The 27,140-nt window shown below is 41.1% G+C and overlaps 1 protein-coding gene and 1 long non-coding RNA gene across 3 annotated transcripts in view; both read right to left on the reverse strand.

The window, feature by feature from the left end:
• The window catches only part of LOC120500332, a 43,328-nt gene extending 20,769 nt beyond the window's left edge, over positions 1 to 22,559 (reverse strand). The window contains exon 1 of the long non-coding RNA XR_005627074.1: positions 22,277 to 22,559. This is a non-coding gene — a long non-coding RNA (uncharacterized LOC120500332). The remainder of the gene's footprint in view (positions 1 to 22,276) is intronic.
• Positions 1 to 23,653, reverse strand: part of RBMS3 (RNA binding motif single stranded interacting protein 3) — a 703,420-nt gene extending 679,767 nt beyond the window's left edge. Inside the window, exons 1-2 of one of the 2 annotated variants that reach the window (XM_039705023.1) lie at positions 23,464 to 23,652; positions 22,611 to 22,801 (exon numbers count right to left, since the gene is read on the reverse strand). In XM_039705023.1, the coding sequence (XP_039560957.1) occupies positions 22,611 to 22,790 (180 nt within the window). In that variant the 5' untranslated portion in view covers positions 22,791 to 22,801; positions 23,464 to 23,652. Of the gene's footprint in view, positions 1 to 22,610; positions 22,802 to 23,463 lie in introns of both variants that reach the window. The other variant, XM_039705030.1, reaches the window with a different exon arrangement.
• Between the last annotated feature and the right edge of the window lie 3,487 nt (positions 23,654 to 27,140).

Raw genomic sequence — 27,140 nt, forward strand, 5'->3', positions numbered from 1 at the left:
CATTCATCAGTCCTAAGCCATACTCATCACTGGGATCCTGTTTCATGACTTGAACTGCAATGTCTACCATAACCACTGAATTTCCCTTCCCGACAGGTGAACATAACTCATTTTGCTCTGTGTGCTAGGAAGCTCTGGAATTTTTCCTGGCATTTTAAGATAAACTTAGCCCTTCAGGCTCTTACAGTCTCCTCTTCCCTTCTAATACCAAAGCCTCAATTAGACCATGATTAAAGAGGATGTACTTACAGATACCAGCAGAAGGTAAAGGTTGTCAGTTTTACTACAGGTCAGAAATGTGTTTCTCTCTGTATTCTAGGCTTCAAAGTTTAATGGGGAAATAGAGTTTACTAAAAGACAAGTCAGATTTTCTCAACAGGATTCAATCTTGATTATCAATTAAACAGGCATAAAAATATCTAACCAGATGGTTTCTGCCAGTCAACAGAAGTCTTAAGGGGAAGAGAACTTACACTCATTGACAGAAATATCTAACAGAAAACTAAAACAAATCCAACAGGAGATGTGCTTTCACGTGATGCTTTAAACTCCTCTTTGCTAAAAAAACCAAGAGTGAATCTGTGTATTGCAGAATATTGTTTAACAGAATTCTTCAGCTCCATTTTCTTTGTGAATTTGTTTATCATGCTTCAGGAGTGCTGCTCAGTATTTAGGAAAATGTGATGCAAAATTATTAAGTACTGTGGCATAGAAGCCAGGCACTGAACTCCTCACCCCATTTGCACTGAGGCACAGCTCCCTTTATTCTCCTTTGCTTTTGACCAGTTTCCCTCTGCTTTCCTCACACTTCAGCTTCTGCACAGGTTCAAACACCTACCTATTTTTTAATTGCCAAAGAAAACATTGCTTTCTCCTGCACAGTTCTTCTGTGGTTTCCTCACAAAGATGACACCATCCCATAGTGTTTCGTGTACAACATTCATTTTTGGATCAGTAACAAGCTGAAAGTCTGGTAATGCGCACTCTCCTAATTTAGAAATGGAGCTTTATGACACTGAAATATTGCAAGAAGCTTCACTGCTTGCCCTTCCATTAATTTGTTACTTACTGTGTTGGATTCTCATCAGCAATTCTTAATTGATGTACTCTGAGCCATGCCATCAAATATTCTCTATGGATCTAGTTGGCAATAATGGTTAATTTCTAAATTTTGGTAAGTTAGTGATTATTTAGATTGTGATTACTTCAGAGTAAATATATTCTTACATTTTGGAAAGCCCCAATAAAGAGTGGGCATTGCTACAGATAAATAATATACTGCAATAAGTATTCTTATAATGGTAATGAATGATGCACGGCCATTTTCCAGATGCTACAGAACTAATTGTGCTGCCAACAGAAGCAGCCAAATCCAAAACAGATCCATATGAGGAATTACTGTTGAATCAACCTCATCAGTGAGAAAAGCTTCTGCCACACAAACCTTTTTTCACCTTAGCATAATCTTCATAAAGTTAATGAAATGCAGCCTAGCCCTGTTACAGCTGTAAAACCAAAGTAACTCCCATACAGGTGAGTTAGAACTGATGTAAAGGAGAGCCAGGACCAATAATATTTTCCATCAGGGCAAAGATTGATGTGTTAATGCTGTTAGTGATGTGACACCACTGCAAAGCAGCCTCTGCGTGGAACTGCCTGGCACAGATTCCACTCCGACCCAGAAAAACAATGTAGTGGGGTAGAGCTGTCATACTGGAGCTGCATCACCACCCAAAAGTTCTTTACATCCTCAAGTCTTACAGCACAGCTGGCCCCGTTGGTTTGTCTGCAGGGTAAAATATTTCTTCACAAAAAGAAAAAGAAATTTCTCCTCAGGTTTTAAAGAAGTAGGCAAGTAGGATGTATTACAGACTTCAAGACCAGAAAGGGTGACTAGAACATCTAGTTTGACTTTCTTAAAACAAAAGACAAAAGCCTTCAGCCAAATATACGAATATACAATACAAACAAAACCACCAAGAGGAAGACTTATACCACAACCTTTCCTAGTCATCACTTAGCTAATCATTAGATTTTTAGTATTTTTAATCCTCCCTCATAAATCAGTACCTCTAGCTCCCAATTATTTTCGTAACAGGATCTCTGAGCTGTATCATGTATAGAAAATTGATGACCTTTAAAATAGAAGGTTTACTTACACAGACATTAATTGCTATTGTAGCACAGGTGAATAGTTAAGCAGGCCTATGAAACATTTCACTCAAGAACCTAATTCAAGAGAAGGAAATACTTTACACAAATTCTTGGATGACAAAAGGTCAAACGCAATGAAGTTCCTATTAGCGAAAAAACCTGCTTAGGTCTATTTGCCAAGTACTGCAAATAGGTTAACCATACACATAATTAAGTTCTGAATCCCTTTATAATCATATGGCATCAACCTGATTGCAATTACTGTGCCTTGGGCAGAAGATGTCATTTTAAGTAGAGAATCACTACTCTAGACAGGTTTTATAGATGATTCTCATTGATTATCATTTCCAATTAAAGGAATAAAAGCATTAAATGGCCACTTTGATGCTGGAAGTGACCTTTCACCTGGACTATTTCCCTAATGGATGAGGGTTAAATTTACTGTGACAGCACCTAGCCATATCTGGTATGGCCTCAAATTTGATGTTACCAGTATCACATCAGTAGCAGGCTGAGTTGGTAAGACCATGACATGCAGTGTTTGTACCAGAAGTATGATTAGTAGTATCCTAGGGAGCCAAAAAACCTAGGCATTTCCAATCACCTACTTTAGCTAAAAGAATTCAGTAGCTAAAAGAATGACACATAGCTATACTATGACCTACAACAGGGTTTTCAAAGGAACACACATTTTTCTCTTTTACATTTTTTTTTCTGCTTAATGTACCTCAACTTTATTAATTTCAGCTCTGAAATGTTGGCATTCCCAGTAACAACCAATAACCACAAGTAAGTAAATCACAGGTAACATCCCTCTCTCTAAACAAAGAAAATATTGTATTTCTAACATAGTACTGCCTCTTTCAGTTAGTACAGCCATGTGAAATTAAATATAAAAGCTCCAGTGAGTGATTTTTTTACTAATCCTGTGTAACATATTTTGCAAAAGTGTCAAAAAGAAATATAGTTCAGTTGCTGAATACAGAATGGAAATTGTTTACTTTATAATCCAAACTTCTCTATTTACATAAAAATAACTTCACTACAGCAGAAATTTTAGGCTACAACACAATATTAATGGAGTTCGATAGCATATTATTCTAAATGGGTTATTTTACAGTCATTGCAACATTAGATCTAAATGCAAGACATAGACTTATACTTGCCGTATATTTTAGTCTGCAAACAATATTTCAAAAAGAGCCACAGGTAAGCATCAGAGAAGAGCTTTCCTAAAACTACCACCCTCCTAAACCCTGTATATGTATACAGGCACAAAACTCTATTTTAGCATTAATGTTACTTATCTCAGAATTACAACCCGATATTCCCATGAGAAAGACTGACAAACACATCCTGGTTGTAGAACAAGCCATGTATCACCTTTGCTTTAGTTCTTCACTGACATTTTTTTGGTGTTCCTTTTACTGGCACAGTTTTGTTTTATATTGGTTTTACTGTCGTGCTCGCTGTAACTGTACACTACACATGCCTCTCTACAGTCCATCCACGAAGGAAATGAATCATTACAGCTTTTACTTACAGGGCCTGACTTCTCAGTGCAAGCTGTAAGGTTTCCATCCTCAGTATCACTCAGCACAGGGGCGCTTCCATTAGATTGTGTTATTAGCCAGGAGTCCTCTGGAGAGCTCTGCTTCCACCGGAAAGTGCCATAAACATGAGCCGCAGTGAATGCCAGCTGGGAAGAGAAATGCATTGCTCTATCCCTTTAATGGGAGAAGTTGCTCCCCAGTGCAGCTGGCAAGCTGTTCTCAGGCTCCCCTTTGGAGCCAGCCAGAAGACAGCAGCTCATGTTCACCAGGAATTACTTTCTATTTGCTTTCATCTTCCTTTAGACTGAAGCAGTATTTTAACAAATGGAATAAATTTTTTTTAAGCTGCCTTTGCCATATGGCTGGGACAGTCTGCAGGCTTCTGCTTTGGGAGGGAGGTGATCCCCACCACTTCTCTGAGCCTGAGGGAAACTGGTATTGATGTCAGCAGTAGCCATGAGCGTGAGGAACATGTCATTTACTCCAAGCAGCTGTCATGCCTCACAGGGTCAGGGCTCCAGGAGGGCTGAGCACCCTCCTGGCAGCCATGGACTGTGAAACCAGAGCTTTCACACCTTTGGTTCTGTTGCCTCTCCAGAGCTATCTGACCTTTTGAAATCTCTAGGCTTTTTCCTGAGGACCTAAGAAGTAAGCACCATTTACTGCTGGGACTTACACAGTTCTGAAAGTCTTGGCTCCACACCAAGTGCCAAAGTGCTAGGATATCAGACTTTCCTGCAAGGAATATCTTCACGTAACAGGCTCCTGTTCAGCTTGCCATTAATCCACACCTGGCTGTGAGAACCTGTCTCTGAGTTACTGAAATAAGATCAAATCTGAAATTCTTCTAAGGAAATATTTTTGAAAGCTCAGCTCCCCCACTGACCCATCAACTCTCCCTCTAGTTGCTGGATCTGTTGAAGCTGCATCCTCAGAGATCCACAAAAAGACATGGAGAGGAGGAAAAGAAAGTAGTAGGCAAAAAGTTAATCTTGAGTCTCTCTTGTCCAGTGCCTAATGCCCACCTACTAATGAAGAAAAACAGAATAATAACAAACAAAAAAGCAAATTAAACCAAGGAAAAATAGAAGGAGGGGCGGAGTAAAATAGAGGGAACTTCTCAGACCTTGACTATAACTGGGTCATTGTCACTAGGCTGTGATTCTGTGGAGCACATAGTTTGAGAGACAGAAGACTTGGCGCACAAAGCAGGCCACAATAATGAGCAATGGCAGATTTGCATGTCAGGTCTTTCCACCATAGTACAATTAGTCTATTGATACTGTAGGCATGACTAAGGATGGTGGGATATGAGGGTAAGTGATAGAGACAAAATGAATGATTAAATGGCCTCAGACCTAACTTGTGACCTCATTCTATCATAAACAGCAAAAAGTGAGAGAACTCGGATGTGGATCAAAAACCTGGCAGGGTTAGCTGAGCACATGAGACAAAAGAAATAGCACAGCACACTCATTCTTGGGCTGCCATGATGTTCAGTCTGCACCAGAGACACAGAAGACACAGGTAGCATCTGGGTCCCAGAACAACCTCGCTAACTAGCAGGGGAGATGATTAGGCTGCTTCCAGAGATAAAAAGCAGCATCTGCTGATTAAGGAGAGCCAAGAGGCTGCAGAGACACTCTCAGAGTCTGCTGCAGAGCTGTAAGCAACAAAAAGACTGGAATCCACGTGAACAAGATATCACTCTCCAGATCTCTTATCCATGTAGCACACAGCTCACCAGGCTGAACGGGGACCAATCCAGAAATGCTGGTTAACTCCGCACCACAGTCTTTCCCATGGTCTCCACAAATCCAACTCAAAAGCCTGGTTCTATGCTCTTCTGTTTGCTCAGCAAAATACAGTCCCCTTTAGGCTCTAGAAAGTGTGCTCAAGAGGTGCCAGGATAAGTCTAAGAGACTAGAGTCACTAGGGTGTGGCAGCAGCTGAGAAAGGCCATGTTAATTTTCCTGCTCTGTCTGCATTGCTTCCCCATGGCAATTCTCAGGGGCCCTTCCATTAGACTGTGATATTATCCACGAGTCCTCTGGAGAGTTCTGCCAGCCCAGTTCGTTTCATTAGCAGCTACAACCATGAACAAACCACCCTGTCCTATGATGCACTCCCATTCCAAAGAACCAAGCATTATGTAACACTAAAAATTTTCCAAATCTGTCCTATGTCATATTTGGAGACCAGACAAAGGTACTTGCTATTATCCACATGTGTGGGAGAGACAATCACCTTTAGAGATAAATTTGTGGCATTTGCTCTTTAGAAACACTGAAATGCAGTGATTCAAATTCCTAATGAGACCACAAAAGAGTCTGCTGTGGCTTTTAGGGAATAAGCAGACATGATGAGATTTTGGAAGGAAATGGGCACAATTGTGGTAATCTGTACAGTAACAAGAAATTGCTACTGGAGATATACCCAGACACAATACTGCAATCGAGAGATTGCACAAGCAGCTGAATATGGGGGGAAATTGACCTCATCAATAACAGAGCTGCTTCAAACAAACAGGCATTTACCTTTTCCACCATTCTTTTTAACTTTTTAATCCCTACCATTGCAATTGGATAGAATCATAGAATAATTTAAGTTGGAAAAGACATCTAAGATCATGGAGTCCAACAGTTAACACTGCCAAATCAACCCTTAAATCATGTCCCTAAGCCTGCCCTGTTAAACTCCTGTCCTCAGAGTTACCCAGCTACTTCAGCTTCCATCAGCAATGAGTTCCAAGTATGGCAGAGCATTTCTTCTGACTTACTTGTGACTTTGTCACTTTTAACCTTCACCTGCTTCTTGCTCTTCCCTGATGGTAGAAAGAGCATTTCTTGCTCTGTAAAGCCTATACCTTCATTGTCTGTAACCTTTTATCATCTCACTTCTGATTCACTTCCTCTCCAAGGTAAACAGCCCCAATCTCTTCAATCTTGTGCTATATGAAAGTTTTTCCTTGTCTGTTTAAAAACTGATTTGTGTAAACAGTTAAAAACTTACTCTGTTAGCTTAGCTTGTATCTATAAATTAGCCATGCATATTAAATTTGCATTAGCTAGGTTTAACTGAATTAAGTGTATCCACACAGGATTTTTCATCAAATTCCTAAAGTCAGTTTAAAATGACACCTTTTGTTAAAGCAAAGCAAACGAAAGTGTAGTTAGGCTATAGCCAGTTTCTGATCTTCCAAGAAGAATTCAGACAGTTCTTCAGGAAAGGGTATATTTCAGCAGACTCCTTACAGAGTGTTATCTCCATTATCCTGAAATTCATGAAGCCCCCACACATAGCAGGGAGTAATTCTTCTGAAATATTTTCAATCAGCAACACAGGGATTTGTTATAGAATTAACTTAACAAGTTTTACCTTGATAGCACCTCCATTTGTGGGAGATAGTTTACTGCCTAGGCAAGGCAAAGTGCTATTAAACCACAGATTTTAATTCAGCTGCAAGTAAGCTGCCCTATTGTACTCAGAACACAACAGCGATATAATGAAACTGCTATAAAAATTAATTCTGAAAATATCAAGTACAATCATTGTTAAGTTTAAACAAAGGATATTTGCTAGTTCATTCCAAGACTTAGTTGCACTCAAACCCCAATGAAAACTGGCTTTTACACATACAGGCACACAGAGACATTTGCCTATGGAATAGAAGTTTTAAATTATGGCTATTAAATGCATGGTGTTTCTTAATGACAGCATTCATTGTTATCCTTGTAATAATACATTTGACAGAGGAAGAAAAGAGGAATTTATCGAAAAGCTGCCAATGGATTTTAATAAAAAAATACTTCTCAATAGAAGGCAACAACATCCTTATCTACTAAGCCACAAGTGCTCGAGTATTTCTCAAGGAATTTAGATGCACTATTTTGCAACAGAAACTTACAGAAAGTTACAAAGAAGCAAGTAATTCTAAAAATCAAACATACAGGCCACTGAGTTGAAAGAAAGTAATTTCCCACATTAACATTCTGATCTATTATACATGCATACAAATTTCCATGCAAATCAGACTTCACTTATTGTGTATTTTGCCTTATTTAATGAAAAATGAAAAAGACAGAAGAACACCTAACCCCCTCAATTTTGCCTATTAAGTTGCTGCTGCCTGCAGGACCCTGGCGATGGCATTTCCACTGAGGCTAATCACAGAGAAGAAGTGTGCACATAAACAAGAGAAAATTCATGCCCAGGTTAGAGAGAGCAGCCACCCGGCCTGTCCGTCACGTTCACCTCTATTCACACAGTAATTGCTGTACTCTGGAAAGCTGACTAGCTCCATCATGATCTCAGAACACTAGTTATCCCCTACTGAACCATTTTCAAAATTGTTAAATAATACAGGTAAGTATAAAAGGAAAGACTGTCAAACAATTCATCTTTAGAGAACTCACTTTCACGGTATGCAGAGAATTGGCAAAAACAGCTGAAGTACACAGTCAGTCCCAGTCACTGCTACAGCTGCAGTCCTGGCAGAGATGCCCCTTTGTGCCCATGCCATGTGTGTGTCCCCTTGACACTTCCCTATAACCTTCATTCATCTTTTCCCACAGGGAAATGTCCTGGCAGTCTCCTGCCCCCATCAGTTCCATGCTAGCAGGATATGCAGGCTAGATGGGCAGAGCTGCTGCAGGAAAGGCTTACAAAGAGCCCCATTTTGCTTCAAAATGCCTTCCTGCCAGCTCACTTCTCCTGCCTAACTCCCCTATCTATAGCTTTCAAATGCTTCCCCTTCATAATCACACCTCCTACTATTCTGAAGACTATTTTCTGGGAACGCTGAACATATTTGTTGGCTCACTGGCCCCTAGCACACTGACTGCTCATTCAATAGCATTCACACAAGACTGGAAAAGACTTGTCATCCTCTTACTATCTGGCACTCTGTTAGTAGCTTACTACTGTTTCCCTCTGCAGTACAGGTCCAAATTGAATGTCAGACACAGGAAAATGCCAGCAAAAGCTCCGGTTCACAGTCAGGAACCAGCCACAGGATACAGTCCAAAACTCGATACACACTGGCACATTACCATTATTAACACAAGGTTTGCCATGAGTAAAGCCCTTTGTCATTCTTCTTTTTGACAATGAGAACAGGGAAAATTAGGGTTATTACAGTATTTCAAATATCTGCTGGGTGATAACTTCCTATGGCGGTAGCATTAGTCAAAAACTCAGACAGACACTAGGATAAACAGATTCTCCTGCTTCCATAGCCAGGACTTCTCAGAAGGAAATTCCCACGGAGATCACACAACCTACAGTGTAATTGTCTCCTGGTTGCCTAACTATTCAAACAAGGAAGGAAGGGATTAGGCCTGTGAGTCTTCCTGCCCACTAGCCAGGCTGCCAAGCACACCCACCACCCAGCATCATCCCTCCCACTGCCTGGCTCTGTGACTGACTGACCTTCCCAGACTCTGCACAGCCACAGCAAATACACCTGGGGCATTCCTGATGGTTGCTGAATTGTCAGCTAAAATAATCACCTGGCTGTCACCAGGAGCAACACAGGTAGGGCAAAGGAGAGCAGCTCAATGCGCATGCTTTCAGTCGACATGGTAAACAGCTAACATATGGTAATTCTGAGGGGGTTGGCACACTGCAGCCAATTAATAAAAGGCTGACACTCAGCTGAAAGAGCTGACACTTTAAAGTTACTCCCTAGCACAAAAGAGGAAAAAAAGAAAGTGAAATGTGACTGAACTGTTGTCTCGCATGCTCATATTTTGTTGACAAATTTATTTGTAGCTATGAATTCGGCCCTTTCTTAAGAGTGTCACCATCAGCTGCTGATAAAAAAGCAACCTGACTCTATTACAGATGTGTTACTCTTCAAACTCTTCAAACTGATGCTCCAGCAAGAGCAAGAGGACAAAGAATTCTGCTCTTTTAAATTTGTTGTGCTGGCTAAGGCTACACTATCAACTGCAACATTTGACATTGTTACGTATCCCTTCTAAAAGAGATTACTTAGAATTTGAAATATTGTATTACAATGAAATACCTCTTTAAATATATCAACCATGGACAATGCAAGTTAGCCAACAGTTTCCACTTCAAAATACATTTCCTCGTTAAGGTCCTTCAAAACACTATTCAGTTATTACACTAACACTTTATATTAATTGTCTATTAGCAAAAATAGATTCAGATTAGGTATCAAATCCCCAGCACACTGCTGTTCCTTACTTCTAAGACTGTTTTTGATACAGTAGGGTATGCAATTTTATACTGTTGAAATATTATATGTAGTGCTACATGAACATGAAAGTGTACAGGTTTCATTGTAGCAGCACTGTTTAATTACCTAAAGGAAGATGGTACTTCTCACTCAAAACCTCAGAATTCCAAGATCTGATCATGCAAGTATGTAAGACTGCAGTTTTATTTGTAGTTGCATTCACTTAAGACAATTGTCAGGTAATTCATATAAACTTCTGGAGCTTAAGTGCATTTGAAAACTCTCTGTAGATGCCATTTAATTTTAAAAATCATCAGAGCATTTCCCAGCACAGAATCATACAGGAATGACGTGAAAGATTTACAGCCTTCTCCTGCTGTGAGGAAGGATAATTCCTAATCCCAAACAAAATCTCATCAAGGGACTTTCTAGAGAGTTTTGTGTGGAACATAGTAAGATTTGAACAATGCATGTTCAGTAAAATTGTTATTTTAGAAAACTTTGAATCTTCAGATTTATTTTGAAATTACATCTGTCCATGTTCCTTCCTTTTTATTTTCCAAATGTGGAAATTACTCCCAAAATTATACTGCTCAAAACAATTCTCTTACAGCTCTGAAGAATAGAAGTGTTTCAATTTCCCACTGATACTAGAGAATGTCATTCTCCTAAGTGTGTAAATGTAAGAATTCTGTAAGTTGTTAGAGCACTGACAATGCACATCTAACCCCATCTGAACCTACTAATACACCTTCTTCTGGATTATTTTTTAATAATCTGTAACTCTCCACTCCCTCATGCATTATTTCTACTCATAACAAGTTTTACTTGGTCATAAATAATTTTAAGTCAGTAAAACATAACATGTCTGTGAAAAACATGGCGAAATTCCTTTGCTAGCAGGACACAAAACAGACAAAAAAATTTGTTCTTAGCCTATATGAAGTCAAATATTAGATCTCAGCTTTAAAAATGTTGAAGCTCTTTTCCAAACAATTTACTAGTCCTTTTGATCCTTACACTTCTGAGCTGATGCTAAAGTGCTGTCAGAGAGGTACAGTAATAGTCATGGCAAGGGTGTGGTCTCTGTTTTCTGTTGCAGAGTCTGCAGGAGCACTGCCAGCACACCCTGGCACTGGTTTGGAAGGAGATCAGCAGAGAGGACAGTAACAGACTACAGATGTGAGGTAAAACTTTGTCCCTCTCTGTGGCCAGTATTGCATTGGCACCCAGCATCAGCTGCACAAATGGAGTATGGGAATAAGATTTTACCTGTGGTGAATGTGCCTCCAGATACTACAGACCAAGCAATGGCCTGCCATACAAGCAGGTCACATTCCCTCACTCTTGCTAATTGAGGGAAAAGGATGAACTGCCTTGTTCTTCTTTTCTCTAACTTAGCCTTTAAAATTCATCACTAGATCCCATTGCTGCATTTATGCATTCTACATTGGTTTGGCTTTTAAATATGAGCTTTATTATTTTTGCTTCACTACTGTACATATGTTTCTCCCCCGTTATTTTATGCACCATGATAACATATTAAGTGTTGGTTGGAAGAAGAACTCAACATTTTCTGCCTTTACTCTGCACAACACACACACTTCTGTTTGTGCACAGAGTAGCTTGATGCACAGTGCATTTCTGTACTTTTCATTTGGTAGCTCATCTTTTAAATTCTCTGCAGTGATCTCTACACTACCTTTCAAAGGTCCTGACCCTGGCTACTGAATTTCTGTACTTCTCACAGTGTTCTGGGTAGCTGTGACAGTCTCTACCACAGATGTATGACAAAACAAGGACCACACTGCATGCTGAGATTATTGACACCACAGAACTGAGTGTCAACAGGTGTAACTGCTCTGACCCGAGTCTTAAAAATGGCAAAAGTTCTACCTATGACAGATTCATCTATAATTTTCCTTTGTGTAGGTGAGAAGCAAGTCATCTCTATCAGCAAATAAGAGAGTAATGCTTTAGGTGCCCATTGAATGTTGTGTCACTGTGTTTTCCTGCTCATAGTACTTATTATCACACATAAGTACCTGTTATCTATGGTTTTTTGACTTTATTGTCTCTAGTCTCTTCCAGTTACTACTACCAGATGTGGATGTATGAGTAAGAGGTATCACGCTATGATCATAGGTAACATGCACAGTCACTTGTGAAATGCAGACTGATGTTGCAGAATGACACCTTTCCATGGGCTTTGCTTGAATCTGCAGACAAACATGGGCAGTATGGATTGTTCTGGATACTGGGAATAATGCCACAGTCAATAGGATAGTGTGACCAAATTGATAGCCTGCTGTGAGGAGTTAAGTCTGACTCTGAAACAGCAGCAATTAAGTACAAGTGTGATTGCATCACCTCATTGGTTAGGAAGACCTCAGTGACTGTTTTGTGTGCAGCAGCATGCAAAAGCACATGACTATAAAACAACTGCCTGAAGAGAGAAAGTTGTTGAATCTTACCAACAGGTAGAACACGCAGAGAGCAGACCAGAGAGCACAGAGCCTTTTCTCTGTCCTGAGCAGCATTTCCCAGTTTTGATGTTGATCTGACCAATTATCTCATGCCTGTGGTGTAACCCTTCTTGTAAAGATTCCCTGAGACACATTGACCTTGATCACCTCTGATCCTCTAACCTCCACATGGCCTCTCTCTGAATTGATCCATCAATTATTTATCTTCTGCACAGGGTGTGTCCTCTTGACAAGTTCAAGAAGTGGCACCCTTGGATCCCATTTTAAAGTCAAACAAGGCTATGCTTTGTGTAAGACCACAACAGCACGTGACACTGCATTAGCCACCTCCCTACTGTGGGAGGCACATGAAGTCTGACTCTGTTTCTGCCTTGTCCTCCTGAAACAGCCTTTCTTCCCTCTAAGCTTGCTACTCCTCCCTTCTCCCTTTGGAAAGATATTCATTACCTCCTCCAAACTATAATGTTCTCTGTTTAAGCAAAAATTTCCCCCAAGTGCACAACAGGCACCCTTTAACTACATGCACTGAAGTGGCTACAGAACATCTGTGGATGTCTGTCTTTGAGACCACGCCAGCAACCTCACCATTTCCCTGCATCCATCTTAACAGCCATCTGATAATGGTGTGTCATTTCCTGTGCCACACCATGTGTGCAGGGATGTAAATTATAATGCGGATGCTGGCTGCTCTGCTTAAGGAAAAAGTCATTTTATCACTTGGAAATTTCAACATGTTCCTGACAGAGTAAAGTTGAAACATGTCTCCAGTTATAAATTAGTTCATATAGAAGCACTCTATAAATGGACTAATCTTCCCGAAACTACTTACTAGATTGGGGAAAATGTAAGAGTATATCCTATGATAGCAGGAGAAATAAGACAGGACAAAAAAATGGGGATTATTTAAGTTCCAAGATCTTTGGGGAGATTCTTTTTAGACTGTCATATCTCAAACCAAACTAACCTAAATATTATTGTATCTATTGTCTTTGGCAAAGGCTTGCTGTTGCCTTTTATTAGATATGAAACAATAGTAGGCCAATTAATTATTAAAAGTGGTTTTTACGTACTTTGAAGGTCTGCATGTCCTCGAAGCACACTCAATAAAGTTAACAAGGCTAACCAGGGCACTGTACAATGCCTGTGAAGCCTCAGTTGTTTTTTTGCGAATGCTGTGGAATTCTGCTGTGTGCTTTCTTAACTCTACACAGACCCAGTGCACACTTCACAAAGCTCTTTTGCCTCAAAACACAAACCTCACAAACTTCTCTCTTCTAGCCCTACTCAAAAGTTGCTGCTTTCAATTAGCTTTCCAGCTACTCCCTCTTTGCCCCTCCACATCCCATCCTCTCACTTTTAATTCACCTGAAGAGCAGAAGTTATTTACAACCTACCCCTCACACATCATGCTCACCTGCCCATCTCTGAGGACTTGTAGTCACCCTTCCTGTGCCATGTCTGATTCATACAGTAACTACCTCAAGGCCATAACTACTCTTTTTGAATCCACAAAAAGCACAATGCCTATTTATTTATACTATGTTGAATACAAAACGGCTACTAAATATAATAGCCATAAAAGTTATCTTTGACAGACACTAGCACTTTAGCTCCGTTTCCACAAAGACCTTGAGTATGTTAGTTTGGATCCAAAACCAGATTTTCTGCTATGGTCTCCTAAAAATCAGTACAGACTCAGTAATAACTTCAGTGAGAAAACCATCACTGAGTAAGAGTAAAAAAGAGATGTCAGAGGTGTTTGAGGCACTGGTTGAACTCAATTAACACAAACTGTGTGCTGATGGAACAGGCATGGGTTCCACAATATTTTAATTTAATTCTCCAATCAATTATAAGAATTTTTGCAGATGGTCTAGAAATAAAGGGGGGAATATTACCTTCATTTTCTCTGCACTTCCTGATCACATTATCACTTTGAATAACTTGTGTCAAACAGCTTTTTGGAGACAATAAACTCTGTAGCCATAGGGCAAGGTGTTCAATGGTATGAGCTCCAAAACCCAGGAACACTAAGTGCATTAGCCAAGCTTTGGGGCTTGAGTCTGTAATTTTGATTCACCTAACACTTGCTTTTCAGCCAAGGAAACTATTCCTACTCTGCTTCTGTAACAAGACTGGTCATCATATAATATATAACGAAAATAACAGCTGTATTTAAACACATGGCAGAAGCCATTAGGCATGGAAGAATTACTCTTTTTCTAGCAAATTATGGCTGTCTAACAAATTTTATACATGACTGTCCTTGTCTATACTATGAGCCAAGTGTTGTCTTGTTTTATCCCAGTTAAGATGCACTGGTTACTAGAGTTCCTGAAACAATTTATATTGCCTCTGTATCTCAGAATGCAATGTGGGGAATTGAAATAAAACAGAAATTTTTGTTATAGGCAGAGGGGAATTTCAGAACCATGCAGAAAGGATGACAGTGAGGAAGCAAAGAAACTACTGTAGAATACTAACATTTGCATTGCCTTTCAGATGTTTTGGTTTGTTTGTTTTTTTTCATTCTACATATTTAAACATCACACTAGAACTTGATCTGATCCCTACTTTCATGGAAATTATTATCAGTGCTCCTCTTGTTACTTTTCCCATTTGCAGCTGTAGTCCCATTTTCTTTACTATTTGGGTATTTTCAGAGAAAAGATGTTAGAAAACAATAACTCTACCGAGACTCTGCAACTTTTTATACCGTTGCTGGACAATTACTACTGGCAGCGAGTCAGTAGAAAAATCCACCTAGCACAAGGTGCTGGGAAATAATCCCAGTCACTATATGAGCAGCATGCCTACAGCCAGGCAGAGAACAACCAAATATGGAACCAAAGAAAAACTGAACCACTTCACACATCAGTAACTGTACGTCTCACTTAGCTTAGGCAATTAAGTAAACTGAAGCCTCAGTCTAGTAAAAATTGCTGTGCCATAAGGATTCAGCAGAACACAGTAAGTTTTTACCACAGATAGAGATGGTCTAAAAACACTGCGAGCATCTAGGAAAACACTGGGAATAGCATGCAACAACATGGGCATTGTTCATCTCTAGCTTCATTGATTATCCATTGTTTGAAGCCTCAGATTTGTTACAAGCTGGCACTCAGCTCTTGGCCAGGAACTCCTGTGAATACTGGGCTTTTGAGAACAAGCTCTGCTTAAGTGGGAAGGATATGCCATGCACTGGCCAAGCTCTGAGCTGTCATGTGCAGTCCTGAATAGGACTGCTTTCCAGTCTCAGCACATAGGCATGAGCACATACCACTACATCTGAGTCAAGGCAATGTCCCAACTGCTCAAGAGGAGATAACAAAGCCCTTTTCAGTGCTGCATCTTCCTCCAAGCAGGAATCCTCACAACCCTTCTGCAGCCAAGACAAAATTGCCTTTAACCAGAGAGTCAGTTCTGTGTCTTTGGCATACAAAACTTGTGGTTGTGCTGCCGATGATTCAAGAGCATTGTTCAGCTCCCACCCATGATGTTCATTGTTTATGTCGCTGGATTTGTTACCCAATCAACTACATATGCACTTAATTTCACTTTGAATTAACTCTAAGCAGTATTTACTTTTCATGAAATCTCTCGATTAGAATGAATATGTTTACCCCAGGAACCAGTCAGAGTGTGATCACCTTTTCAAGCTTCATCCACTTATTGATCAGTTGGATGAAAAATTTAAACAGCTGTAAGACTGGTAAACTTCACCAAAACATTTCTCATACAATTTATTTGAGAGGACAACTATTTTAAGTAGCATATTCTTCTTTCACAAATCTCTGTACTGGGGAAAATTTTAAAGAATCATTCACATGCACTGTCATGTGTGTTGTTTTAACACAGACACAGGCAAATCACAGAAGTCAATTCCACACTCTCCAACTTTATGCTTTAACACAAAACACACATTCTCCACATTCCAGATTCTGGGCTTCAGTTAATTATCTTCTCAGTAGCTGGTACAATGCTGCATTTTGTATTTAGTTTAAGAGTAATGTTGTCTTACTGTTGACATCACTTAAGGTAAGATTTTTTCCCATATCACAGAATCATAGAATCTTAAAGTAGTTTGTGTTGGAAGGGACCCTAAAACCCATCTTGTTCCAAACCCCTTGCCATGGGTAGGGACACTTTACTGGGTTGCTTAAAACCCCATCCAACCAGGCATGGGGCATCCACAACTTCTCTGGGCAACCTCTTCCAGGTGCCTCACCACCCACACAGTTTAATCCTAATGCCTAATTAAGCATTTCCCCATCCAATTTAAAGCCTTTCCCCTTGTCCTGTCATTCCACGCCCTTACAAAAAGTCCCTCTCCAGTTCTCCTGTAGGCCCCCTTTACACACTGGAAGGCGGCTTAGGGTCTCCAGAGCGTTCTCTTCTCCAGGCTGAACAGCCCCAGCTCCCTCAGCCTGTCTCCACTGGAGAGGTATTCCAGCCCTCTGATCATCTTTGTGGCCTCTTCTGGACTCACTCCAGCAGCTCCATGTCCTCCTTATGGAGGGGTTGGGGTACCAGAGGTGGATGCAGTGCTCCGGGTGGGGTGCACAGGAGTGGAGCAGAGGGGGAGAATTACTGCCCTTGACCTGTTTGCTGGTTATGCAGTAAAAGGAATTCCCAAAATACTAGGCAGAAAGTAATTTTGGAGATATGAAAATGATGAGGTCTGGTTCCCAATATCTTGTCGCCTTTTGGATTCTTTGATGTCTAATAGAACATGAGTTTGTTATTCTTGACTTCAGATACTAACAGTTTCTCTCTTTCTCTCTCTTCTTCTCATCTGCTTAATTTTGTAACAGAGGCACAATCCTAGGTTCATCTAAGGATTCATTCTCTCATTAGAAAGAAGAGTGAGGCAGATACATGAAATGCATCAAAATGCAGAAGTAGACCTGCCTGCAAAGCAAGGCTTTCAGTTCATAGTGAATTTCCTCTTTTTAATTTTTTTTTAATCTGAATTTTTTACTTAGTCTCCTCAAAGCAGCTGGCTCTTGGGTCTTGCTCATCAAAACAGGTTAATGGCAGGGCTAATAGCTTTGCTGCCTACATCAGCAACACAAAGGACTAAAACCTCCCTTCCAGAGGCACCTGCCAGGTGCTCTGGCTTTGGGCAGCCATTCCAGGAACGCATGTCCAGGAGTCTCCCCATATGGTCATGAGCTGGCGTGGCCCAAAGCTGTAACCTGGGAATGTGCAGGATAAATACCTGAATATAAGGGACTCAGAACATCCTGGGTCTGTGGCTTTGGGTCAGGCTCACCACTCAGGCAGCCACCAGGCTCTGGGAACTCTGGAAGAACAGGGTGCTGACTTTTTTTCAGACCACTTCATCAGTAAGAAACTGAACTATGCAGATCAATACCTACATCACGATGGTCCACAGCACAGATAGGAACAGCTTAAGAATAAAGAACAGATGCTTAAGAGTGGATCTGAAAAAGACAGAGTTGATGTTGCTGGGCTGGGGAATGATTTCTGAAATCTTCTTACCAGTGATTTAGACAAAGACACATTATTCTCCAGCTCTGTCCTCACTTTAAGCATACACTTGAATTTCTGTCTGACATCAAACTCTCAGAATAGCAACAGAAACAAGTATCATTTTCTGCCATATCTGTGTGGTGAAGAATTTGTCCATCTATGCATACGATGGCCTGACCCTGACTATTCATGCCTGCATTACATCTTGGCAGAACCATAGCCCATGATACGCTTGGCACAAAGCCTTTAGTACTTGGAAACTCCAAACTCCAACTGATACAAGGTGGTGCATTTTACACTATCATCAGGAGAAGCTGCTACCATCAGCAACCAATAGTGTTGTCTATTTCTGCTTTCTTCATCCCACACACCCCATACCAGTTCCTCATAGCCATTACCAATTTCAGTTTCAGCTTTTGGTTCTCAACTTCTGATTGCTGAACAGGATGGGTCCAGACTATCTGGCAAAAGAAAACTCAATCAAATCTCCAGGAAACATGACAGTGGTTGACAACTCATCTTCTATTCACAACGGAACTGTCTAAGGTAAGATAAGCACATCTGATCTGAGACTGGAGTGATCTACCCCCTGAAAGAATCCCCACCATCTGCTTCAAGCATAAACTGCATTTCTTGAGCCTTCTCTCTAAATGTAAACACACAGTAACATTTGGCTTTCCAAATCAAACATAACTAAATACATAAGAGAAACTATTAAAAAGAATTCCCCTGAAGTGTCTTCCACTATTCCTGACCTACTGCTTGTGGAGGATGAGTGAACAAGCACTGCATAGTTGATAGCACTGTTCTTGTAAATACACTAGCAGAAGGCTTTCAGAGACTGATGATCAGATCATGTGTAAAGCAGAACAGAATTCCCAAGTTAATACCAAGTGCCTTTCCCCAAAGCACTCAGCTTTTTCCCCTCCAGAAGCTCACACTTGGGTGCCATTATCACACAGCACTATCACAGGTGAACATCCTAAGGAATAACATACAAAAAGGCCCACAAAACACCTTAGAACTCTTGCACCAAACACTGGTAAATTGGTTGTGAACCAGACTACAATGCAGCCAGCCCACATAAGCTTGGTTCTGCTATAACCTCAGTGTGCTCATTTCCATGTAAGTACACAGAAAGTTCTCCGCTTTGGAGCCATTTCACAGATGGTTTTATATGTGGAATGTAGGTATAAAGTGAAAGCTCTGGCGGTGTTTGTAGATCATTTGTGCTAAATGATTTGTGCATACCAGAGAGATGCAGAAGTCCTCCTCAGTATGAAATGCTGCATTACCAAATCCATACCTCAGAACTTAACTTTTGGAGAGGTTGGGAGCTTTGGAAACTGGAAACACTTTAATAGCCTGGCAGTAGCTGAGGGCTTGAAACTCCTAACACAGGGCTCAGGGTATCACCTCTGGGAAAACTCTACCCATCCGGAGCAGCGAGCTGTGTTAAACCTCACCCGAAGTCAGCAGTTTGCAAAGGAACTGCAAAGCTGCCTTCTACTCCCAAAGTGCTCCGTACACTGATCCTTGTAAAGATGCAATCATTCCAAGATAAGCTGGAAAGAATCCTTGGTACAATTTAGGGGCCTGGATCCGTTGGCACCGAGTCATAGAGTGGCAAGATGGTGTGACAATCCACCCACACAACCTGTCACAGGCATCAGCTGCACCTCCAGCCAGGAATGAACAGCCAGGATTGCAGGTTGTTCTCTCCTCCAGTCACTCACTTTGCCATACTGGAGAATGTCAACATGCTTCTGTATATAGGATTAGACCTATGTTCTTTTAACTAAAATAACAGAAAACATTGTAGGAGTGTTGAAAAATATTTTCTGATGTGTTTTGCTTTAAGAGAAAAAAATAGTATCCATACAGAGTCAGCCTATTAGCTTTCTAAATCTTGCACTCTACTATTTGTGCTTCATTTTCTCTCACCCAAATAGCAACCAGGCTTTAAAGCACCAAACACTGTATACTTAATAAATTATAAAGTCAATCTTCATAATTTCTCTTCTCATAAATCAGCCAGAGATGGTCTCAACAGAAAGACATATGAGAAGTAACCTAGGTCTTCCTCCAAGAAAGCATTTAAGCACACACTTCAGCATGTCAGTGTCCCAGCTGAAGATAGTGGGATATATTTCAAATTACACGTTTCAAAATTTTATTGAAGCTCAATGGCTAATAAACTAATATACAGCACAAAAAACCCCTTCAGTATCCATAGAAGCGAGACTATGGTAGTATCTTCTACTGAAATTGCATAGAATTAGGAAAATACTTGCTTTGGTTAATTCAATATTCCTTTTGGAGGCAGTGACAAAAAATACTTTTATTAGAACATAAATTTGACCCAGCTCCTTTTAGATGGAAGTAAAACTCTTTTTATGTCCACTGGAAATGGAGCTCAATGATCAAATATGAGATTTTTTTTTATAATTGAAGCATGATCCCAAAAAGCAAATCTGACAGTGAAATCATGAGACACTGCAAGATCTTAATATTTAGGCAGTCATAATTATACATTGTTAGGAATCCAGGTTCTAATGTCCTTTACAATTTCTATGTAGAGCACTTACACTTCTAGCATGTATCAGTGTGCCTCGGAAGTTTGTATAAGGGCCAAGACAACAGTGGTATAGTTATTTAAATCAATTTAGAAAGTTCTTAGATGGCATTTCCAGAAATGCTTCAGTTCAGATTTGTAGTTGACTTGAGATTTTTTCACAATAGTGTTGGATTTTACTATCGCTCTAATGGTTTTTCCCCTTCTCATTATATTTCTGTTGCCAGTACTTTACCAGATATCTGAAATAGTTCTGCACTAATAAGAAGTACTGGTTGTCCTGGGACAGCATCCAGAAAAGATACATACATTTAGGATGGTTTGAAATATCACAGCACATCCCAAAAATACAAGCTAGTCATTGCAACAACCTTGGCAATGGCAAACTTGGAAAAGCTAATAGTGGAATAAAAAAAGATTAATATATCACAGTACTTTATCATGGCTATAGATAGAACAAAAAAACCCAAAAAAACAAAAAAAAGAGGTAGTGCTTTTGTTTACACTTCCAGAAAATGCTGGCAGACACAGAATAAAAGAGTACAATCCTGAGTCGTCTAAACACATTAATTAGCCACACCACAGAGAATCAGGCCTTCTTCAGTGTTCATTCACCTTGAGTCACACCTTCTTTGCCTTCCTCATGTCCATGATTGGTAAAACATTAGACTGTGTGGTATATCAGAAAGTAATTATTGAGCATGGATTTCTGCTGATGGCAGGGTTTTAAAATTCTCGAGGCAATGGCAAAACAAAGTCATGTGTAAATGGCAACATTGGCTCTACATTTTAATTATTTTGAAATAAAATAATTTTAAGTTTAGAAAGTAGCACAGTGCAAGGAAAGCGATCCTAGAAACAATCACACACACAGACAAATCGTTCAGCAAGGCACAGTAACATGCAGTCACGACAGAATTAAATATTCATAAACTCAAAGGAGATGGAATTCTGTGTTCATCTATCACAATATGTAAACCACCAGTTACCATTTTAAAAATAAAGCCCTGGCATCCACCCTCTTAAACTGCATAGGCCCTGTTTAAATGATCCAGCGTCGATGCCTTCTTTTAATTAAAACAATAGCACAGATTTTACCGAACAGTAACAAACCCAAAAGTGTAGGAGGCAAATGCCGAAAACTCGGAGTCTACATTTAAAAATACAATTTTTAAAAAATACAACATGAGAAATCTTTCTCATGACAACTGGAGCTCTAGTCATGCAAATATGTGGTGTGACATAGTTGTTGCATTGATTTATTGCATTGCTCGCTTACATTCCTTCATTGTGTTACTGTTCTCTTACACGTTTGTAACAAAACCAAACTATAGTAAAACTAGTTGAAGAAACACGGCTCAAATCCAGTACATGCCAACATTTCTTTTTCACATTACTCTAGGATTATAATCTGTTTGGGGCTATCTGTGCATTCAGACAATTACTCGGATTTCAGTAAAATATAAACGGATGTGTTTTACAGTCTAGCACACAGGGATCACACCTTGCAACCATCACCGAATTACGATGAAACTTACACATTTATCAGCCTCTGCCTGTCACAGACCTACGGACACAGCAGAATTCATCGGCTTCAGTTTAGCAAACCCATGCCGAGAAAAATGAATGAAGACAGTGCCCACAGACAAAAGCACTGATCAATGCACTCCGCTGACATTATCTTAATGGCAACCTTTTTCCATCCCATCCTCCCTACTTTCCGATTCTCCCAGCAGCAGACACATCCGCACCAAAGGGTGCGATCTGACCCATTTCTCGCTCAACTCCGTCACCCGCAGGTTCTCACTCGGCAGCGAGCAGCCGTCCCCCGGTCCGCAATGACACAGCAGGGCTGGAGGGGCACAGCGCCCGGGCTCCTTCCCCCGAGTGACTCGCCCCTCGCCGCCGGCTGGAAGTCGAGGCGAGGCGCGGGGAGGGAGGGAAGGGGAGCGGCGGCCCCGCCGGCCGCGGCCCCTCGAAGTGAGGTTAAACTTTGGCGGCGGCACCTGGGCCGCTCCCGCCGGGCGGGCGGGCGGAACAATGCCCGGCGCCCCGGGCCCGGCGGCGGCGGCGGCCCCGCGCTCCCCGCCGGCCCCTCCGGCGGGCGCGGCGCCGGCCGGCCGGCGGCGGAGCGGACCTACCTTTTTGTCCTCTTTCTCACTGCCGTGCCTCCGCTCCGGGTGGCCGCTGTCGGCGGCGGGGGCCGGCTCCGCGGGCTGCCCATCGCGGTGGTGCGGGCGCTGGTGCGGGCAGCCGCCAGACCCCGCCGCCGGGGGGATGGGCTCCGGGCACGGAGAAACTCCCTTAACATCCATCTCCATCTTCCAGTTCACTGTATTGCGAGACAAAAGCAGGCAAACACTTTCCACCACCCCGCGTCTTTCTTCTGCTTTCCTTTCTCCCTCTTTTCTTTTTTCCTTCTTTCTTTCTCTCTTTTGTTTTTTTCCTCCTTCCTCCCTTCCTTCCTTTTCCCCCCTCAGGAGGCCGTGACACGCATGGCTCTGGCCGCGGCTGCTGCACCGATCCGGCGGCTGCAATTCTCCCCTAGATCCTCCAGACTTTTGTATCCAGCGTGCGTGTGTAAGAGTGACTGTGTGTGTCTGTGTGTGTGTGTGTGTGTGTGTGTGTGCGTGTCCTTGGCACGGCGGCCTTCAATCGCCCCGAAACAGCAAACGCTAACTAAGCAGATCTCTCGCCACGAAGATCAACTCCCGGCCCCAGCCTAATTGTGGTGGTTATTTACTTTACGCTATCTGTGTCCCAGGCCCGGACAAGCCCTCCCGGCTGCAGCCCTTTGAACAAAGTTAACTGGAGGGAGCCGAGCCCGGGGAGGGGGTGGGGGCGAGGGGAAACCACCGGGGTTTAACACGGGGGAAGTGACAATAACCCGGTAATGTCAAGTAAAAGTTAAACCTCCCCCTTCCTCCCCTCCCCCTCCCCTTTCCACAGCCCAGGCAAGCGCAATACAGCAAAGCAAAACAAGCGATTTCAGACCTGTGCAAGGTGCTGGTGGCGAGAAGAGAGGAGCATTTACCCGATTGTTGCTTTTATTTTATTTTCCCCTCGCCTCTTCCCCCAGCACCACCCGCTATTGCAAATGTGGGCTCCTTGATGTTAATCTCCTCTCAGCGGTCTGAGTCTATGCATGTGACTGGAGCTCCCTCTCTCTCAGGCTGCCAGCGCCACGCAGCACTGCACAAGGAGAACTGAAGTAAGGAGAAAAACAAGAACAAATCCAGGCTGGAAATCTAAATCAGTGCTAGCCACCGGCTCTCCGATTTTATCAACACAGATAAAAGAAGAGAAAAGAAAAAAATAAATGCGTGTAAGCTGCTAAATCAGTTGTGACCGCGGTGCACTCTCCGCTGTTTTATTGTTTGTGTTATCTTTCTTCTCAGACTGAAGTTAGACATGATAGGGAAAAAAATGCAATCTCATTAAGAGTGGTTTATACCAAAACAAGAATTTCTTAGTGGTGCCAGAGCCAAGCCAACTCTTCAGCTAGTCCCCTTTTCATTTCAAAGAGATGAATGGTGAGCACAGACCTGATCGTTCTTAAATCAGGACACCATCAGGTGACCAGTCTGCACTTCTAAATATAACACCACATTGTCCTGAGGAGCAGCTGCTCTGGAAGTTAACTGGAAACATCTCCTAAGAGCCTGCAGTGCAAAGATCTGAGCTATACATCATCCAGCTGATGCATGTACTGACCTCCCCAACAGCGACTACCCGCTCTGCAGAGATACTGAGCCACATCCTCAGGAGCTGGTCTGTTTTATGCCAAGAGAGAACCTGTCCCGGGATATTTTGGGAAGCAGGCGACTATCAGGTACTTTATGACACCCTTTTATTCCTGGCCTTGGGTTGTGTTATCCCCAACAGTATTGTTACTGTGGGAACCTGAACAGTTCTTATTGTTACAACATATTCAGACAAAGGGCAAGAGCTAACCTTGCAATAGAGAAAAAAAAGTCTTTGTCACACCAAAACTGTATTTTTAAAATACACATCTCTAAAGATCCTTTTGTATTATTCTGAAAGCATGACAAGTATTTACAGTCCCTGCTATTTTCTCAGATTGGTCCAAATGAGGAGCCTTTCTACTGAAATTACCAGCATAAATGTTTAAAATTGAGGTAAATAATTAGATAATCAAGCAGTATATATTAACTTTTATAATCAAATACTTCAAACTACTTACAGTCATCAATTTGTAATCCTTGCAATAGACTTTATTGAAAGGCTGCATTTTGGGGTAGAAAGCCTTATACCTTTTGGACACTCTTGCAGAAAGCAGTGCTAATTGCAGAGAGGCACTTTGGAGGGGAGGGCTGCACACCAACAATGGCTGCAGAACATGTACCAAAGTGGACTTGATGGCAGAATTGCCCAGAACAAAGCAGTGAGCCCACACAGCTGACAAGCCATCCCACTGTCTGTCCACCTGCACAGTCACCCCTTCCTTCTACGGAGAAGGAGTCATGCAAGGAACAAACTTCTGTCCTCTAGAGCTTTTCAGTCAAAGTTCTCCCAATATCATGGGTTGGGAAATGGCAAAATAAAAGTGAGAATAAATATATTGTTTGTTCAGGCACTACAGTGCACATTTATAAAAACAACTGATAAATTACGTAGAAAATTTCCCTTGGTGGGTAATACTAAATAATCCTGTTAGAAAATAGCAATTCCCAATCTACCATCTCGAGGACTGTAAAGTAAAATTCAAAGCAAAACCAAGCCACCTAAAAATACAGAAAAACTTATCCAAATACAAATATTTGTCCATGTGCTCTGAAGATTACTGGAACTGGACACTGGCAGAGAACTAAGGAAAACTAATTCCAAAGGTGGGGGCCTGGACTCAGAAAGCTCTACTCCTAATCCTAGAGAGTTTAACCCCCAAAACCAAAAGAAACTTCTGAGATAGTTTAAGTGAACATATCATACATAAGAAGAAAAGGGCAGGCCCTAGACTATATGAAAGTCAGTAAAAAGTTTTGCATTTGGCTGCTGAATTTCAAACTTCCTTCTTCCTCTTTTTTACCCCATCTTTCCTTTCTGTGCTAAAAGAGATTTACCACTCTATTGCAAAAATAAAATTATTTTTAAAAATTCATCATAACGGTGTGCTCTCAGTTGTTCTCTGCACAAGCCAGATTGCTGTTAAGTCAAAGGATTTCTAGAGAACTCTAAGTAGAATATATTTTTTTAGGCTAAGGTGAAGTTCTGAATAATCATTGCAAATCTCAGTGAGAGAAATAAAGATCTCCAGGCCAAGCACAATTTGAGCTAGAAACAGTAACTACAAATCTAGAAACGCTAATAGTTTGAACAGGAAAACATTATTTGAACCAGCAGCCTGGGGACATAGGAAGCATGACCACCTTCCAATGTCTTCAGTGGTCTTTCTGAAGAATGGGACTACAGACCATGATAATACAATGAGCCACAAAACTGAGAAGTTCATCGGTATTGCCTAATGAAAAGGTTTTGGAACCTTCAACTTACTTGGTACATACACTGGACTAAAAACACAGCATTGTATTTGGAGCTGAGGTGGAAGGATTGTGAACTGGAGCATTTTACCACATGGCAGCAGTCTTGGAAGAGCACGCACTTGAGAAGCACAAAGCAGGGAGTCTCACTAGAGGGCAAGCCAATCCACACCAAATAGGCTGAGCTTCTAAGAAAACAACATTGTGTTGGATGCTTCTCAGATGTCCTGGCAGACTGAAAAAAATTAGCAGGGATCTTTCAGTTATGTTCACTGTGGTAAACCAGCATATATTTTAGCTTCTATATAGACTAATAAAGTGTATTACTGAATCTGGACTATCTATTACCATACACAATATATATTAAGGAATTCTGAGCCCAGATCTATTGTACATTTTTCAAGAGAAACAGCATTAAAATATTGTTGGTGAAATCAATACTATGACTCATTAACACACACTCCATGCTCTTGCATATTTTGCAGTTTTGTGTTGCACTGTAAAAAGGGTGTAGGTGACTAAATAGTCTACAGAGACCTGATGTTCTAAAATGCAAAAAGAAGACTTTCATGACCAAGTACATTCTTCGTAGCTCAAAAAATTAAACTCAGGGAATGATGACAATATGAATTTAATTACAGGCCAAGAATTGGAACAATTTGATGGAAAGGGTCAAAGACTTCTTCTAGAATGCTGTGTAATTTTTATCTTGTTATTCTTGGTTATGATCAGATCATAAAACATACTGTGCAACCAACATGTCAGGGAGATTCTATGTAGTCCTAATTGATAAGGGTAGAAATGGTGGGAAGACATGCACAAATTAAATGAGTTGCCTAAGATCATAAAATAGTTCAGCAGCAGATTAAAAAAGAACATATATGCCCTTTCCACAATCTCTTCTTTTGGTCATTTGTTTCACTTAGCAATTTGTCACCTCTTGTTAGTAGTTAGGATAACTGCTCAGAAACTAACTGAAATATTTATTGATATTTACTTACATAAGAATTAATGTTCAAAGATATTTTCAAGTCTTTCTCAAGCACATTTACATTAATGTGGATGAACTGAAGATGTTGCATGTGAAATGTACAAAAGTGGCTATTGCAAGTTAGCAAGACTTACCCAATCTTTATAAAAACACAACTATGGGAACATTTTCCTTTCTGCAGC

Source organism: Passer montanus, unplaced genomic scaffold (genome assembly GCF_014805655.1).
Source record: "Passer montanus isolate IOZ18808 unplaced genomic scaffold, ASM1480565v1 scaffold10, whole genome shotgun sequence".
NCBI classification, from domain to species: Eukaryota; Metazoa; Chordata; class Aves; order Passeriformes; family Passeridae; genus Passer; species Passer montanus.